The sequence below is a fragment of the Zosterops lateralis genome, assembly GCF_965231275.1.
Source record: "Zosterops lateralis genome assembly, chromosome: W".
In the NCBI taxonomy this organism is placed as follows: domain Eukaryota; kingdom Metazoa; phylum Chordata; class Aves; order Passeriformes; family Zosteropidae; genus Zosterops; species Zosterops lateralis.
The window spans coordinates 9,232,536-9,248,751 of NC_139801.1; the positions used below are offsets into that span (position 1 = coordinate 9,232,536).

At 38.8% G+C, this 16,216-nt stretch overlaps 1 protein-coding gene across 7 annotated transcripts in view; it reads right to left on the reverse strand.

Annotated features, from left to right (window-relative positions):
• The window catches only part of LOC310922228 (polyadenylate-binding protein-interacting protein 1-like), a 30,111-nt gene that overhangs the window by 1,425 nt on the left and 12,470 nt on the right, over positions 1–16,216 (reverse strand). For 5 of the 7 annotated variants that reach the window (XM_083882679.1, XM_083882676.1, XM_083882681.1 and 2 more), the window contains 7 exons: positions 15,787–15,899; positions 14,422–14,533; positions 4,016–4,141; positions 2,538–2,644; positions 2,048–2,165; positions 1,866–1,920; positions 1,207–1,300 (listed from right to left, as the gene is read on the reverse strand). In XM_083882679.1, the coding sequence (XP_083738805.1) occupies positions 1,207–1,300; positions 1,866–1,920; positions 2,048–2,165; positions 2,538–2,644; positions 4,016–4,141; positions 14,422–14,533; positions 15,787–15,899 (725 nt within the window). Of the gene's footprint in view, positions 1–1,206; positions 1,301–1,865; positions 1,921–2,039; positions 2,166–2,537; positions 2,645–4,015; positions 4,142–14,421; positions 14,534–15,786; positions 15,900–16,216 lie in introns of all 7 variants that reach the window. The other 2 variants (XM_083882678.1, XM_083882680.1) reach the window with 2 other exon arrangements.

Here is a 16,216-nt window from a genome sequence, read left to right on the forward strand (position 1 = left end):
GCTTGAACATAATAGTGTATATAATTCTAAACAGCCTTAAAATAAATCAGCACTATTGACTCCCATAAAGGGTGCATTAGTTTCAGGTGCACAGTTTATTACCTTCTGTGCTTTAGTCCCAAACAAGGGAATCAGCATGCGCATTAAATCATATAACATATTTATTTTGTTTGTTCTTCCTTTCCTGTAGAAGCATAGATTTGAGAAGAAACTCTAGACCCCTTCTCCCTGATGTCAGTCATGAGAAATAGCTGATAGAGGATCAGGATAGATTTATCTAAGCTTTTCTTAAGCCTTTAAATAAGATTCCACAGTCACCTTGCATGATTGCCTCACAGTCTTTCACATGACATTTTTCAGATTTGCTGTGTTTAACTGCTGTCTGTATTCATTTTGCATTTAAGTTGTTCTAAACACAACAGTTCACAAGGGTAGTTTTTTCCACAGTATGATCTTGTTGATTTCTGATGACATCACTAGTTTATCTCCCAAAGTTCCTGTAACTCCCCTCAGCTAGGTGCCATCTAAAAGTTTTCTAAATTACTAACAAAAACATTGATCCAGACCAGCACTCTTATCACACATAAACACAACACTGAAAATGCTTTTGAGTATCAAATAATGATCTGAAAGTCCTCCTTCAACCAGTACAGAGCTCAGAGCAATTTATTTTAGACTGTATTTCTTTCACTGATTTCCTATCAAATTCTTATAAACTGGTGTCAGAAGGTGAGACTATATTCCCATCTACTGCTTCCCCTTTTAGAATTAATTGAGGGAATACAACTTATCCTGAAGAGAAAACCTTAACAACCTTCTCCCTTTGAAAGACACTGAAAATTTTGTAATTATCTCTAGCTAGAATGAATTCAGGTTGTCTTACTACCAACACCTGACAGTATGATGCATCATTTTGCTTGCAATTTTTTTTCTAAAATACAGAAGAGAGTATGTTTGCACATGTGCAAAAATATATGAAGTTTAATTGCCCTGCTCAGTTGAATAAATATAAAATGTTTCAAACTTGTGTGATTACAAACCAACTTACACCTGAACAAGCACATAATTTCCATTGTAAAACTAAATAATAATTATTAATTTCATTTTTTACAAGATTGGATTCCTAAATTTGCAGTAAAAATAACTAGTGTTTAAAAAAAACCCAAAACCACCCCACAACAACTATCACTCAAAAAGAAAACATACTGATCTCCAGCTCCTGATAAAGCCATGCCATTTTCTTCATAATCTGGAAACAAATACTCTCTTTCAAGCAGTTCTTGGTATTTTTCTTGGTAATCTGCCATAGTAAAAATGAGACCCAGTAATATATTAGTCCTCTAAATTAATGTACATCTATACAGTTTGAAAATAGCCTATTTAATGAAACCATAAACAGCATGAAACATTATCACAAAAACTCCCACTACAGTGTTTTCTCAGGACATGAATCAAACTCCAAGAATGATACCTAACTTCCCAAAGAAACAAAAGTAGTCACAGTTATTTTTACCTCAAATGATGTTGTGCCATCTTGTGTTCAGATTATAGGAAACAAAGAAACAAACCCTTTTGCTACTAACAATGGAAAATCAAAAGAAGACCTGTGGAAACCAAGTGCTGAGGACTAGGGCACAAATTCTTCTGAACTATATGAACTCAACTGCACATTCTCCATTTCAAACATTTTCCTTCTCTTAACACAGAATAAGGCATGTTACACAAAGCCAGGAGTTCAGCTATAATTTTGTCTGTTAAGTTGTATGAGTTTCAGATATTTTAAGAACAACTTTTTATGAACTTCAACAGGACATAATTGCAACTTTTTAAAGATTGAGAAAACAGGGGACAAACAGGGGACATACCCGGATCTGCTGCAGTGAAAGGAACACCATCAGAAGTGTAAAATGTTGGTTCATTCTAAGAATAAAGTTATACAGTACATTATATGAGTTCAGAGACAGATGTTTGTAGCTTTTAGCAATGTGATTGTCTATAAATCAAATTCATATTAAACTAAGGAACTGAAATATCAGCACCTTCTTACCATAAAATAGTTAGGGTCATTTTCAGGACTAGCTTTTGTATATGGAGAAGTTTCATGAACTCTACCCCAGTTACTTGATCGCAGTTCGACTACTTTCAGAAGCATATGTTTCACATCTCTGAAATAAAAAAAAGCAGCACAAAAGTTAGAATGATTTGTGCAAAACAATAATTGAGCATATGGTGGGCTCGTGGGGGAGAGGAAGGACTTAAACCATACAAACAGAAAACACAAACAGAAAACAAGGATACACAACCATTTCATTAAGTGGAATATTAATCTCTAGTAAAAGATAAAAAACAACAAAACCAAAACTGAAAGAACCACTCCTCCCACAATTTCTACATGAAAGTGACCAACATATCACCTTACCTTTTGTAAATGAAAGTTTTTAAGGAGATATTTTGGACACAGTCATTATTTTTGAAGATTTTTAAGATGTTCTGTTTAATATAAAAGCAAAATACTGCAAATAAATTTATCTTCTCACCTGCTACAGTTTGCATCCAACACAACATTTTCAATTCTCTGAATCATTTCCTCCATATCATTCTTTCCTTTTTCTTTCCAGGCATCTTCTAAAACTGAGCCTGTCAACTAAAGACAAGGTATTAGGTTTTATTGGGGATTTTTTTTGCTTAGTATTTTTTTTCTCTTTTAAAGTGAATTATAAAAGTTAAGGAAACTGTTGACAGAAGAGTTTCATTAACAATCCATAGTGTTTAGATGCATTATGTGATTACCTGAGGGTTGAAGGTCCCAATCTCCGACATCTTTTTGTTGAATGGATTAATGAACACATAAATAGTTTATTTTAGACTACAGACAGTATGGTAACTATGTCCAATGTTGCCTAGAATTTCACAGCCACTTCCCTCATTTCAGTCTTGAAATGTGATTTTGAAACAACTCTTCAGTGATTTAATTACACTGAGAAACAGTCACATTACAACAAAATGCATTTTTTAATATTGCAGTGATTTCTTGTAAAAAAGCATTACATTTCATCATCTTTCTGAGATTGTGTATCAGTGGGACATGGAGATTGCATTTGACCATACTGTTACTTGTGTCACATTGACACAAAAATATTGCAACATTCTGAATCCTGCTGAAAGAACTAACAGCATTTGTCAGATCTTAATCACTTTAAATACATGCTATTAAAAAAGAGATCATATTTTGCAGATGATGCCACAGGCTTACCTAATAATAATAGGCTAGTAAGCTTTAGAAAGACTTCAGTCAACATACCTAGAATCAGATATGCCACAGATTTTCACCTAGGTATGTATAAAGAGGAGCCAAGGATTATCTGACCAAGCCAACTTGAGTTTTAATACATAAAATCTGTGAGACTGAAGCTGTTGCTGAGAGAGCATTAGCAGCAGACAGTCCAGAAGTGCTATGGATGAAAGCCTTTTCTGTTAAGAACAGGTACTTAATTCATTGTCCAATAAATGCACAGTAGGAGATAAGAGTTAAGCTACAAAAAAAAAAAAATTGCCACTATGATCAAACTTAACAGCAGTTCCTAATCTACTCAGCATAAATTCTATATGATCTAAAAATGCTTGGAATGGTGTCTGATGATACAAAGGAATAAAATGCAAAGATAAAAGCAAGCACTTGTTTCACATTCCCAGTTTTCTACTGCAGTCCTACATTGATCCTAGGTAATTAGATAACAACTCTAAGAAGGCTTAATTAAAAATAAATATGCTGCAAAGCAAATAGGTGAAAAGCCTGTATCTACCACTATATTAAAGGGAAAGGACAACAGGAGACATCTACTGCTTCAGTAGTGAATCCAGTGTTTCATGAGGTAGCCCAGTTTAGCTACAGATACACTTCAACATTTGTAGCTACTTGGAGCTTCCCTCTTCATTCAGGATTATGATGATATATTAAAAAAAAAAACAAAAAACAACTTTTTTTCTTTTTCTTTTTTTAAAACTACTGTCTCACCTTCAGCAGTTTCACCGCACACATCAAATTATTATCCACAGGGTTAGAGAAGAGCACATTTAGTAATTCCCAAAGGCCTTCCTGAAGAATTTCTGCTCGTGTGACCTGTCCCTTTTTTCCTTTAATCTGCAAAATATATTTTAAAAAACCAAAACCAAACTACATTTAAAAGACTTAAGTTTTAGAAATTAATTTAGTCACATTTTCTCTCTCAGATGCTGTACGATTTGGTTTGTGATTAATATAGTTGAGCTCCTCAGTTGAAAGAACATGTCAAATACCATAACTATGTCTAGAATATAGAGTCGTATCCTTGCAATTCTGACATATACATAACAATGCCTGCCTAGCACTTTTTCTTTGCTAATAAATTGCTAAGAAAAGCTGCAAAATGTCTGGCAAGTGATCCACATCATCCCAGATTTTCAGAATCCCATGTTCTTTTCCCATCCTACCTTATGCATTCTCTGCAGCTGTAGAGTACCTTACTTCTAGAAGGCATTCTTTATATATTTAAAAATTAGGAAGAAATGCTTTAAAAATAAATGGTACTACAAACTGGGCAACTTCCCCTCCCCTAAATCTTTGGAAAGCTTCCTTTTTACTTCTAGTAAGTGAAAATTAGATTTCAAGGCCCACTTATGAATAGAAATGGAAATCAGAGTTTTCTTTCCTCATGTCAGGAGAACATTTTAGTAGTGCCTTCTTAAATCAAACCTTTGAAATAATTCAGTAAAAAATATATTTTAAGGACACTACAATAGTCAGTGAACTTACTGTACTCATGGGTATAAGAGTCAAAGAATTCTTATGTGTACATACATTTTTTTTGTACATATCAGAAACAAAAAACCTGATCTAAATACAAATTTTCATGCTTAATGCATAAGACAAGGACTCAATCTTCAGAAGAAATATCTTTCAAGGTCTGCATTTTTATTGTTCATTTTGAAGATTCCCATGCCTTCCTCAAGCATTTGATAATAGCTCCTATTAGTGGCTGAATATGGAATTACATGGGTTATCGATACCTATCTGCTTCTGCTAGGTTGTAACATTTTCTGTGTTAAGTGTAGTAATCTGGTGGGTTTACTAGACAAAAGAAAATACCAAAAGCTTCATTCCAAAGATGGTTTATGGCTGGTTCTTTTTATGTATTCTTACACCTTTTATTAAATCTTTATATATTACTCTTCTGATGATCTTATCCTTTTTCGTTTATCTGTTTCTTGGACACACATTATAATTAAACTGTTTTAAAGTTCTTTTACTTTATTCTTCTTTCCCTTTAAAAAAACAAACTCAACTCACACCTCAAACTGTTGCCATAAGGCCTCCGTTAGCAGTAGTTAGGCTAAGGAGTTGGTTCCTGTGCAGGCCCATGGGAACCAAACCTGAGAAATGAGGCCTGAGAATCTGCTGATGTAAGGAACAACGTTTAAAGGACTTAGTAGAGCATGTAGTACATATAGGTATACAAATTACTTGTGAAATATGATTACATGGTTACCAATAAAATGTTTTCTATGGTGGGAGTTAAGCTTAGAAAATTAACCTTTATTTTAGCTAAAGCAAGCGTGCAAAATTTATAGCCGTTAGAAAGGTTACCTGGAAGATGAATGTGAATGTTTAAAGTAAAGTACGTAGGAGACTGCACATAAGCTGATGAAGTAAGACTTGTAACAAAGGTATAAAAGATGAGCATCTTTTGTAACCAACTCGGGACACTGACTTTGAGACGCTAGTCCTCAGGTCCCCAGGGCCCTCGAATAAAGCACCGCATAAACTGACACTCTGTTGGTTTGTGTTTTCTCTCGGGAACGGGCAGCAGTTTTCTGGCGACCGCGGCAGGACTCCGGAGGTGGCTGGGGCGGTTCGCGAGCTGATTAACTCCACGCCGGCACCAGGTGATTTCTGGGGAGTCATCGACCCGCGCCCGACCCCGCGCCTGACGGACAACTGTGGGAAGGTAAGCCCGAAAGGTGCTTTATTCTTTAGGTTTGGGTGCCTGCCTAATAAGACGGGGCACGATCCCCGCAGGGTTGGGCAAAAGACGTCTATGGTCTGGGAAGCCTAGGCGCCGACCGTCAGACGAGGCGAAAGCCTCGCAGGATCGGCACTTGCCCCTCGCGGTGACGAGAAGTGGCAAGATTGGTATTGGTATTGACACTGGTATTAATATTAGTATTGGTCCTTGAGTCTATCTATATTTAGTGTGTGTGTGTGTGTGTGTGTGTGTGTGTGTGTGAGCAACTTAAGGTGTAAAAGATGATGCCGTTTAAAACCTTTAAGGCTTTGGTACAATCTAATGATAAGGTCCCAGGGAATTCCCCCTTGGGATGTTTACTGGGAAGGTGGAAAAAGGAAGGATTCCACCAAGAGTTACATAAAAGTAAAATGATTGATTATTGCAATCATCGGTGGCCACTATATGAAACTGGTGGCCCAGAGTGGCCTTTGAATGGATCTGTTAATCCTGATGTTATAACCCCCTTGATGTGCTTCTTACAGAATAATGAGAAATGGAATGAGATACCTTATCTTGATTTGTTTTATGCTCTCAAAAACAAACGAGAGATGGCCGGAAAATGGGTCTTTACAATCAGAACTGATATCACAACTGATGACACATTGTAAACGAGAATCGAAACTTGATGAATTGCCATACATAGATCTTTTCTTTTATTTAAAAGAGAAACCGGCATGGTTAGTGGAATGTGGAATACAAGCACTGGTCTTAGAAAATAATCATTGTTTGGCTTGCGTCCAAGATAAGTGTTGTGTAGAACACCTGGTTTTGGGAAAAAAGGGAGGAGATGATTTGGAAGCTGATTTATTTGTAGGACCCACTGCCCCTACCAACGTTCCCTCAGCATTAAGTTTTACTCCACTTACTCTCACCCCACCTGATTCTGTTTCCTCTCTCCTCCTTGCGCCTATCCAAAATGCTTCTCCTGGCTATCCCCCTCCCCTGCTGACGCTTGCTCATATTTATCCCTCTACCGACCCTCCTCTCCCACCTACGCCTATGTCATTGGCTCCTGTCCCCTATCCCCAGTCCTCCTCTGCTGGAGTTGCCCATTGCTTCTATCCCTGACAACGATCAGGATTTGACTGTGGGGCAAGGATGAAGGGGAGGGAGATGCAGAAGGGACAGAACGGAAAGCAGTGATAGTGGAGAGGATAGCTCAAATGCAGCCAGGAAATATACTGGTCTTCAGATAGATAGTGAGCAAGCAAAGATTCAGCTCGCCTTTATTTTTTTTTAGACCAGTCACAGGAGGACATTAGGAAAAGTTACAGGAACTGGAAAGCGGAAAGTTAAGAAGTTTGGACAAGCTTTTAGAGGTGGCGAGGACGTGGTGGCAGAACCGGTCGGGACAGTAATAGAAGTGGTTTTGGCAGAGGCTGTGGAGTATTAAGAATAAATAAATTAGAAGGACATTGAAAACGAGAGTGCCCAAACTGGTTTAGTCAGTATGTTCAGCCTCAGTTGAATAGCATAGCCAGAGTCATAGATTTGTGAGGGGAAGCCAGAATCAAAGGAACAGATGGCCACTCTGTGCTTAGAAGGGAAAGATGTCACTTTTCTTGTAAATATTTCATATTAAATTATGTAGAAGGGCAGATTGGGAAAAAAAATTGACTGTAATTATTGGAGCCACAAGGAAGGAGGAGATCTGGCCATTCCTGCAACCCCTAGATCTGAGCTTTGGAAATAAAACTTTAACACATAAATTTTTATATATGCCTGGGTGTTCAGCTCTGCTTTTAGGATGTGATTTTCTGGCAGCTCTAGAGGCAGAGATTACTTTTGAGAATGGTGAACTTGTAATGAGGATACCCGAGTCTAAACCAGGAAAGATTTTAACGGTAAAAGAGAAACCAACTCCCAATATTCCTAAAAAAAAAAAAAAAAAAAAAAAAAAAAGTAGAAGAAGTAGTGATTCCCTCTGTGTGGAAAACGGATATACTAAGGAAATCTAAATTGGCACAGCCACTACAGGTAGAATTGAAGGAAGAGGCAAGTGCCATGCAAATTAAACAATATCCTATCAAGGCAGAAACACGACGGGGAATAGTAAAGACCATTGATAAATACCTAAAGTACCAAATTCTAGAAGAATGTGAATTAAAATACAATACTGCAATATTCCCAGTAAAGAAATTTAATGGTGAGTATAGACTTGTACAAGATTTAAGGGGCATAAATGAGATAACTAAAAAGACATTCATTTAGTAGTTGCTAATCCTTATACATTGCTAGCATCAGTGAAAGAAATATACAAATGGTAAGTATAGACTAGTGCAGGATTGAAGGGCAATAAATAACATTGTCAAAGACATTCACCCGGTGGTGGCCAATCCGTATACTTTGTTAACATCTGTGTCAGAGAAATTCCAATGGTTTACAGTTATCGATTTAAAAGACGCCTTCTTCTGCATCCCACTGGCATTAGAAAGTAGGAAATATTTTGCCTTCGAATGGGAAAATCCGGATACCGGACGAGAAAGGCAGCTCACTTGGACACGACTTCCCCAAGGATTTAAGAATTCTCCTACAATTTTTGGAAATCAATTAGCCAAAGAGCTGGAGGAATGGAAGACGACTCAGGTAAGAGAATCACCCTTCTCTTACGTTCTCCTCCAGTATGTGGACGACATCTTTTTGGCTACAGAACAACGGGAGGTCTGTTTAACCCTAACCATAGAACTGCTGAATATGCTGGGACAAGGAGGATATCGGGTTTCGAAGGAAAAGGCCCAATTAGTCCAAGAGAGTGTGATATACTTAGGCTGTGAAATCTCAAAGGGGGTTAGGAAATTGGGAATCAATAGAGTTGAAGCTATCTGTGCAATACCCACACCCCGAAACCACCAAGAACTAAGATCCTTTTTAGGAATGGTGGGTTGGTGTAGACTCTGGATACCAAATTTTGGGCGAATGGCTAAACCCCTTTATGAGGCTTTAAAGGAGTCTCAACTGCAGTGGAGCAAACCACAGGAGAAGGCCTTCCTAGATCTGAAACGGGTCTTGAAAGAGGCACCTGCACTCGGCCTACCAGATTTAAATAAAGACTTTCAGCTATACGTCAATGAGAGGCAGCGACTAGCCCTGGGCGTACTAACCCAAACCCTCGAATTGTGGAAGAGGCCTGTTGGGTATTTCTCTAAACAACTGGACACTGTGAGTGCAGGATGGCCAGCATGCTTGCAGGCAGTATCAGCCAAGGTAATACTGATCCAGGAGGCCCGAAAATTGACTCTGGGGAGAAAGATGGAGGTGTTTGTGCCCCATATGGTACTGGCAGTTTTGGAACAAAAAGGGGGGCATTGGATGTCCTCTAGCAGATTGTTACAATACCATGCATTGCTCAGAGAACAGGATGATGTTGAGCTCAAAGTGACTAATTGCATCAATCCAGCAGAGTTCCTCCGCAGTGAGCAGAATGAGGGCGAATTAACACATGACTGTGTGGAAACCATCAAACAGGTATACGCTAGCCGACCGGACCTGAGAGATGTGCCCCTGGAGGTGCCAGACTGGGAACTGTATACCGATGGATCCAGCTTTGTAGAGAATGGAACCAGGTATGCCGGGTATGCGGTGGTGACCCTCACGCAGGTGGTGGAAGCTAAGGCCCTCACCCCAGGAACATCTGCACAGAAGGCTGAAATTATAGCATTAACCAGAGCCCTGGTCCTGAGCAGTGGGAAAAAGGTAAACATATGGACAGATTCAAAATATGCATTTGGAGTTCTGCACGTACATGGGGCTTTATGGAAAGAGAGAGGACTGTTAAGTTCACAGGGGACATCCATTCGACATCAGAATGAGATCCTGCTGCTACTGGAAGCTGTGTATAAGCCAATGGAAGTGGCTGTGATGCATGTGAAAGGACACCAGAGAGATGAGGGAAAGATTTTTCGAGGGAATCGGCTGGCTGATTTAATTGCACGAAAAGCTGCCAGAGAGGTCTGGACTGAAATGGCGCTGATTCCAACGAAGGTAGGACCGGCACAACCTTATATGGGACAAAAACCCAGTTATTCCGCTGAGGATGAGAAATTGGCACAGCTGGTCCAGGCCCAGAAGAATGCAATGGGATGGTATGTGACTGGGAGTGGCCAAGTAGTGGTCCCTACCAAATTGATGAAGGTGATTTTAGAAACTGAGTATAATAAATGCCACTGGGGAGCAGAGGTATTGGTAAAATTTCTGAAGAGGGAAATTATCTCTAACCAGATGTTAACAATGGCTAAACGAGTGAATGCCATGTGCCCAGTGTGCCTTAAAAATAATCCAATAGTGAGGAAGCAGATACAACTAGGGAAATTACAGGTAGGGGCAGAGCCAGGAGATTATTGGCAGATAGATTTTCAGAATTGCCCCGATCACAAGGATACAGGTATCTGCTGGTGTATGTCTGCACATTCTCGGGATGGCCAGAGGCATTCCCTTGCAGAACTAATCAGGCCAAAGAAGTAGTGAAAACATTAATGAGAGAAATTATTCCGAGATTTGGGGTTCCATTAGGGATCTCTTCTGACAGGGGACCTCATTTTGTGGTAGGAGTGGTACAGACAGTCGCCCAACTGTTAGATGTTACTTGGAATTTGCATACCCCATGGAGGCCTCAATCCAGCGGGCAAGTAGAGAGGATGAATCAAACCCTGAAAGGACAGATTAAGAAAATCTGTCAGGGGGCCAAAATCCAGTGGCCTCAGGCCCTACTATTAGCCTTATTAAGAATTAGGATTAAACCCTGGGAGAGGATAGGAGTAAGTCCGTACGAGATACTGTATGGCAGACCATATCATGCTACAGTATTAAAGGGAGACCCTCATGTAGTAGGGAATGATGTGCTCTTTAATTATGTGTTGTCTCTGAACAAGGAAGTCACTGCCCTAAAAGGAGCCCTGCAATGGAACAGACCCCCCGCCGCTGGAAAATCCTGTCCATGACATCCAGCCGGGAGACCAGGTCTATGTGAAGAATTGGAACACAGACCCCCTGAAAGAAACATGGGAAGGCCCGCGACAAGTGATCATGACCACCTTCACTGCAGTAAAAGTCGAGGGGATCGACAATTGGATACATTACACCCGAGTCAAGAAGGTGCCGACCCATTGGGAAGTTCAACCGTTAACCCCCACTCGAATGGTGTTCCAGCCCAAGATCTGATTCTGACAGTTGGGTTCTTGCTGATCCGTTTATTACCTTTAACCAATGAATTTTTAGTTATTACAGAATTCAAACCCAAAATAGTGATAATGGAAGGAATGAATGTGTCTATGACCTGTCTGTTCACGGACAACCAGAAAGTTAGATCCGAAGAAGTCAATGTAAGGTGGAGGAGACAGGGGGCAGAACAAATTCATACAGGTATAACTATGGTTTGGGATAAGGATGAGCAAAAAGGAAATACCACCCTGCAACTATCCAATGTCACGATAAATGACAGCGACGTTTATCGTTGCGTGGTCTGGATAAGAGAAAGCTTTGATTATGGGAATTTCAAATTGAAGGTTTTACCATGGGATACTGGGAAAATAAGTGGAGAAACTGTAGCTGTAAATGTAACTCCAGTCTCAACTCAGGTGGATATGTGGGACGGACCTCCTTTGAGAATAAATTGTACCTTCAAATTGGAAAAGAAATGTTATCAGGATATCCAAGTCAAATGGTGGAAACAGAATAAACATCAGCAATGGGAAAGACAGCTGGGGAATATAAGTTGGTGGACTCTGGGAACTTATGGGAAAGGGTGGCTGAATTATACTGATCCAAAGATAGGAGAGACAGAAGGTATATATCTGTGCATAGTGTCTTGTGGAGGGAAAGGGAATTTTGGGTTACGAAAGGTGGAGGCAAGGGCCCACTTAGGCTCTGAAATTAAGGCCCAACACGGAGTATACCAGGTAACCAAAGGGAAGGATGTGATTCTTACTTGTGAAGTTAAAGAAGGCCAGCATTTTTCCGAGTATGGATGGTGGTTTGGGAAAAATTTAACATTTGGAGGAAAGTATCAGATAGGAAGATTAGGAGAATCAATTATCCTGATAGTAAGAAATGTGCAGCCAGGAAAAGATGAAGACATTTACTGGTGTTGGATAGCACAGGATGATTGGTGGGCACATGCAAGAACGACGATGTACCTAGGTGAGATGAGAGTGACTCGGCAGGTAGATAATGAGGTAGGGTTACCAAGAAACTCTAAACAGGAAAATCTGGTAGTAGGACTGATACGAGACTTTGGAAAAACTCAGAATGTGTCATCCATAACTGCTTGTCTACCTTTACCCCATGCAGCAGGGGATCCCATACCCTGGGGAATTATTCCTATCAGTGAAATGCCCCCGATCACCAGAAATGGGACAAAGGAATGTAGGAAAAAGTTGCATAATCGTACTGAGTGGACAGTTAAAACAACAATTCTCCGTAAACAGTGGTCATCACCTGGAAGCAGAGGGGATTGTGAAGCCTTAACCAATTCCAAATTTATCACGATTGTTCGATTCAAAAATGTAGGATGGTGTGAATATGATGAGGTACAATCACATAAAATGCCCACTACAAAATATTACTATGAAGTGGTTTGCCAGGATGGCAAGGAAGAGTGGACTACATGGCAAGCAATCTGGGGGCCAAGCTTGCTGGAAACATATAGTTATCTAGGGAAAATTGGATGGTGTATACAATGGACTGGTGGAAAGAACCAGACACATGCCCATGTCCTGACAGCAGAAACAAGTCATAGGAAAATGACAGAGAAAGTAGAGTCATGGAATTGCACAAGGGTAATTACGTGTGATACACCAGGAGAGCAGATAGGGCTGGTACCAGTGAAGATTTTGCTGAAATGGGGATGTGAATGTAGAGGATACAACCACTCTATAAAAGGAGAATTAAAAGGGCAAAAGGAGGTGAATTGCAAAACTACTACCATAAGGAGTCCAGGGAATTTAGTATGGGTCATGGGACATGGAATGTGGACCACACATATACCTATAGATGGATTGGTGACCCAAAGAACGTTGGGAGTGCCCACATTATGCCCATTCTGGAAACAATCAAGATTGACAGATTTGGACATAGGAAGGAGGAATAAAAGAGAGGTCACGGAGGGAATAAATCCAGAAGATGAGTGGCATGAACCATCAGGAGGGGTCAAATTAGTTTGGATGTTAGAATCATTATTTGCTCCCATATCGACCTATAGAAATAGGGAAATGCTCTACCGGCTTTTGGGACAAACTGAGAGATTAGCATCAGCCACTAAAAAGGGGTTTAAGGATTTGAATTTGCAGCTACAAGCAACTAGTAGGATGGCTATACAGAATCGAATGGCATTGGATATGTTGTTATTAAAGGAACATGGTGTATGCGGGTACTTATATGACAGGACAGATCATTGCTGTATCCATATCCCAAACGTTACAAAGGAAGTAGAGAAAGACATAAGTCAATTGGAAGATATAGAGTCTAAAATACAGGAAACCAAAGAAGATGCTGAACACAATTGGATCGGAGCAATATTTAGCTCTTTAGGGATCCAGGTTTCTGGTTGGATATCCTCTGTTATTCAATATGTAATAATGATTATAATCTTGGTTGTGATTATTTTTGTAGCATATCGTTGTTTCTTAGGAATGATCTTTAAGGAAAGGATGCATACGAGAAGAGTCATGAAGGCCATGACCCGAAATGAAGTCATGACAAGAATTACTCCACCACCATCTTATATAGAGACTGCTGCATGAAGAAGAGAATTGAGCATCCTTGCAACTGGTTGAAGAATGCTCAAAAGGGGGGAGTTGTTGCCATAAGGCCTCCGTTAGCAGTAGTTAGGCTAAGGAGTTGGTTCCTGGTACAGGCCCATGGGAACCAAACCTGAGAAATGAGGCCTGAGAATCTGCAGATACAAGGAACAATGTTTAAAGGACTTAGTAGAGCATGTAGTACATATAGGTATACAAATTACTTGTGAAATATGATTACATGGTTACCAATAAAATGTTTTCTATGGTGGGAGTTAAGCTTAGAAAATTAACCTTTATTTTAGCTAAAGCAAGCGTGCAAAATTTATAGCCGTTAGAAAGGTTACCTGGAAGATGAATGTGAATGTTTAAAGTAAAGTACGTCGGAGACTGCACATAGGCTGATGAAGTAAGACTTGTAACAAAGGTATAAATGATGAGCATCTTTTGTAACCAACTTGAGACACTGACTTGGGACGCTAGTCCTCAGGTCCCCAGGGCCCTCGAATAAAGCACCGCATAAACTGACACTGTTGGTTTGTGTTTTCTCTCGGGATCGGGCAACAAAACGATATTCCATTTTAGTGTTTATTTAAACACAACAAAAATTAATGAATATGAATGACATATAACTTTCTTCTTACCTCTAGGTTAAGGTAAAGTTCAGCTAAGAATAACACAAAGGCATGAAATTGTGTTTGAGCTGTCTCATCTCCTTTGGCAGCTTCATCTCTGTTTTCATACTCTGTTTGGCACCTGAAAACATTAAAGTAAAAATCATATCATCTATAGATAACCCAACATATTCAACATGCTACTTATTTAATAGAATGCTAAGAACTTATTCACTGCATTAGAACTATTAAATGCTGAATAGTAGGAAGTCTGATTTGTGAAGGAAGTGAGAGGACTTCACAAGGAATGCAGATTTTTGTTCTTCTAGATGAGCACTGAGATATCTGAGAAAGCAAAACGAAATAGGGCAAATTGCAACATGCAAAAATTAAGACAGTTACACAGTTTATATATTAGAATATGGGTCCAGGAAGTTTAACATGGGCAGAAAAACATCAACAGAAATAAAATAGGTGTACTCTGAAAGATGTTTTCCCTCTTTCAGGGTGCTGCCCACATTGTTTTAGATGCCTTTACATTTATTGGATAAATTCTTTATCCTAACATTTTAAGTGACAGAAGCAAAATTTAGATATAAATGCAAACAGTGAGGATTAAGATAACATCGCAGTGAGGTAATTTTTTAGTATTCAACAACTGTGTTCTTTTAAGTTTATCATGCCTTTACTCCTAAACATAGGTGGACTAAGTGAAACTTTTAAACTAAGAATCAAGTCTGGAGCTTAGGAAGACAAAAGTCCTTAAAGAAAAAGACTAATTTCTAAAGAATTTTGAAGTAATAATGTGTACTATTCCTTCAAGTGTCATACAGTAAGATTTAAAAGGAAATCCATCCATTTAAAAAATGTTGCATTTTTGTCAACTGTGAAGTCTAATCATTATTAAACCTTAATCCCCCAAATTTGTGCAGTAACTGAAAATTGAAGAAATTTATCCTTCTGGATTTTATGCATCATAGGTGTAAAGTTGGTTAGCAAACCAACAAATAAACTTTTCACAGCAACTCCAGCCAGAAAAGTAATTAAAGAAAAAACACAATGAAATAAGCCCTGGCAAGAGTTAAAGGACAAAGACAGTACATATACATGCATTTAGTATACATTTAAAGTTGACTACCTTTTGAATTTACTCTAACTTGGTATCAGTACAATATACTCAACTGAAAGGAGCCAACAGAACTTGGAGTCCTCTTTTCATATTAAAAATATAAAAAATTAAAAATATGTGTGTTAGATATCTAGTATGTACCTATGCTTTAATAATCCTCAATCTAGATTTCTATTTTAAATATGCACACTATGGTAAGAGTTACATACAAAAAAGGAAGACAACCTGAGAAAGTAACAGGCTTAAAATGACACACTGATACTGACCTTTGAAGTAACAACTGTCGAAAGCTCCCACTTTGTGAACTAATGGTTAGATGGTGAGATAGATAGTTACACAACCGTGCTCCCATGTAAGAAAAATTTGGGACAGATGTGGCCTTCCAAAATAAAAGTGGAAAAATAAATTATTCATTGCAGTCATGATTAGGTTATCAGGAAATATCTTTAAGAAATTTTTGAAAATCTGTCTTTAACAACAGTTGACTAGACAATTGAAGAACAGAAGATTAATAATTACTCTTTCTCATGTTAATTTTTCTCTCATAGACTCTTTGCTATATGCATTTCAGCACTTTGAATTTCATTATACTGATTTTGTAGCTTTAAGAAAATAACCAGCATTGTGTCATTTGTCCTCAATTCTACTTCTCCATTGTGACCTACACCAAAGAGTATCGGAAAGTCACTTTCAAAC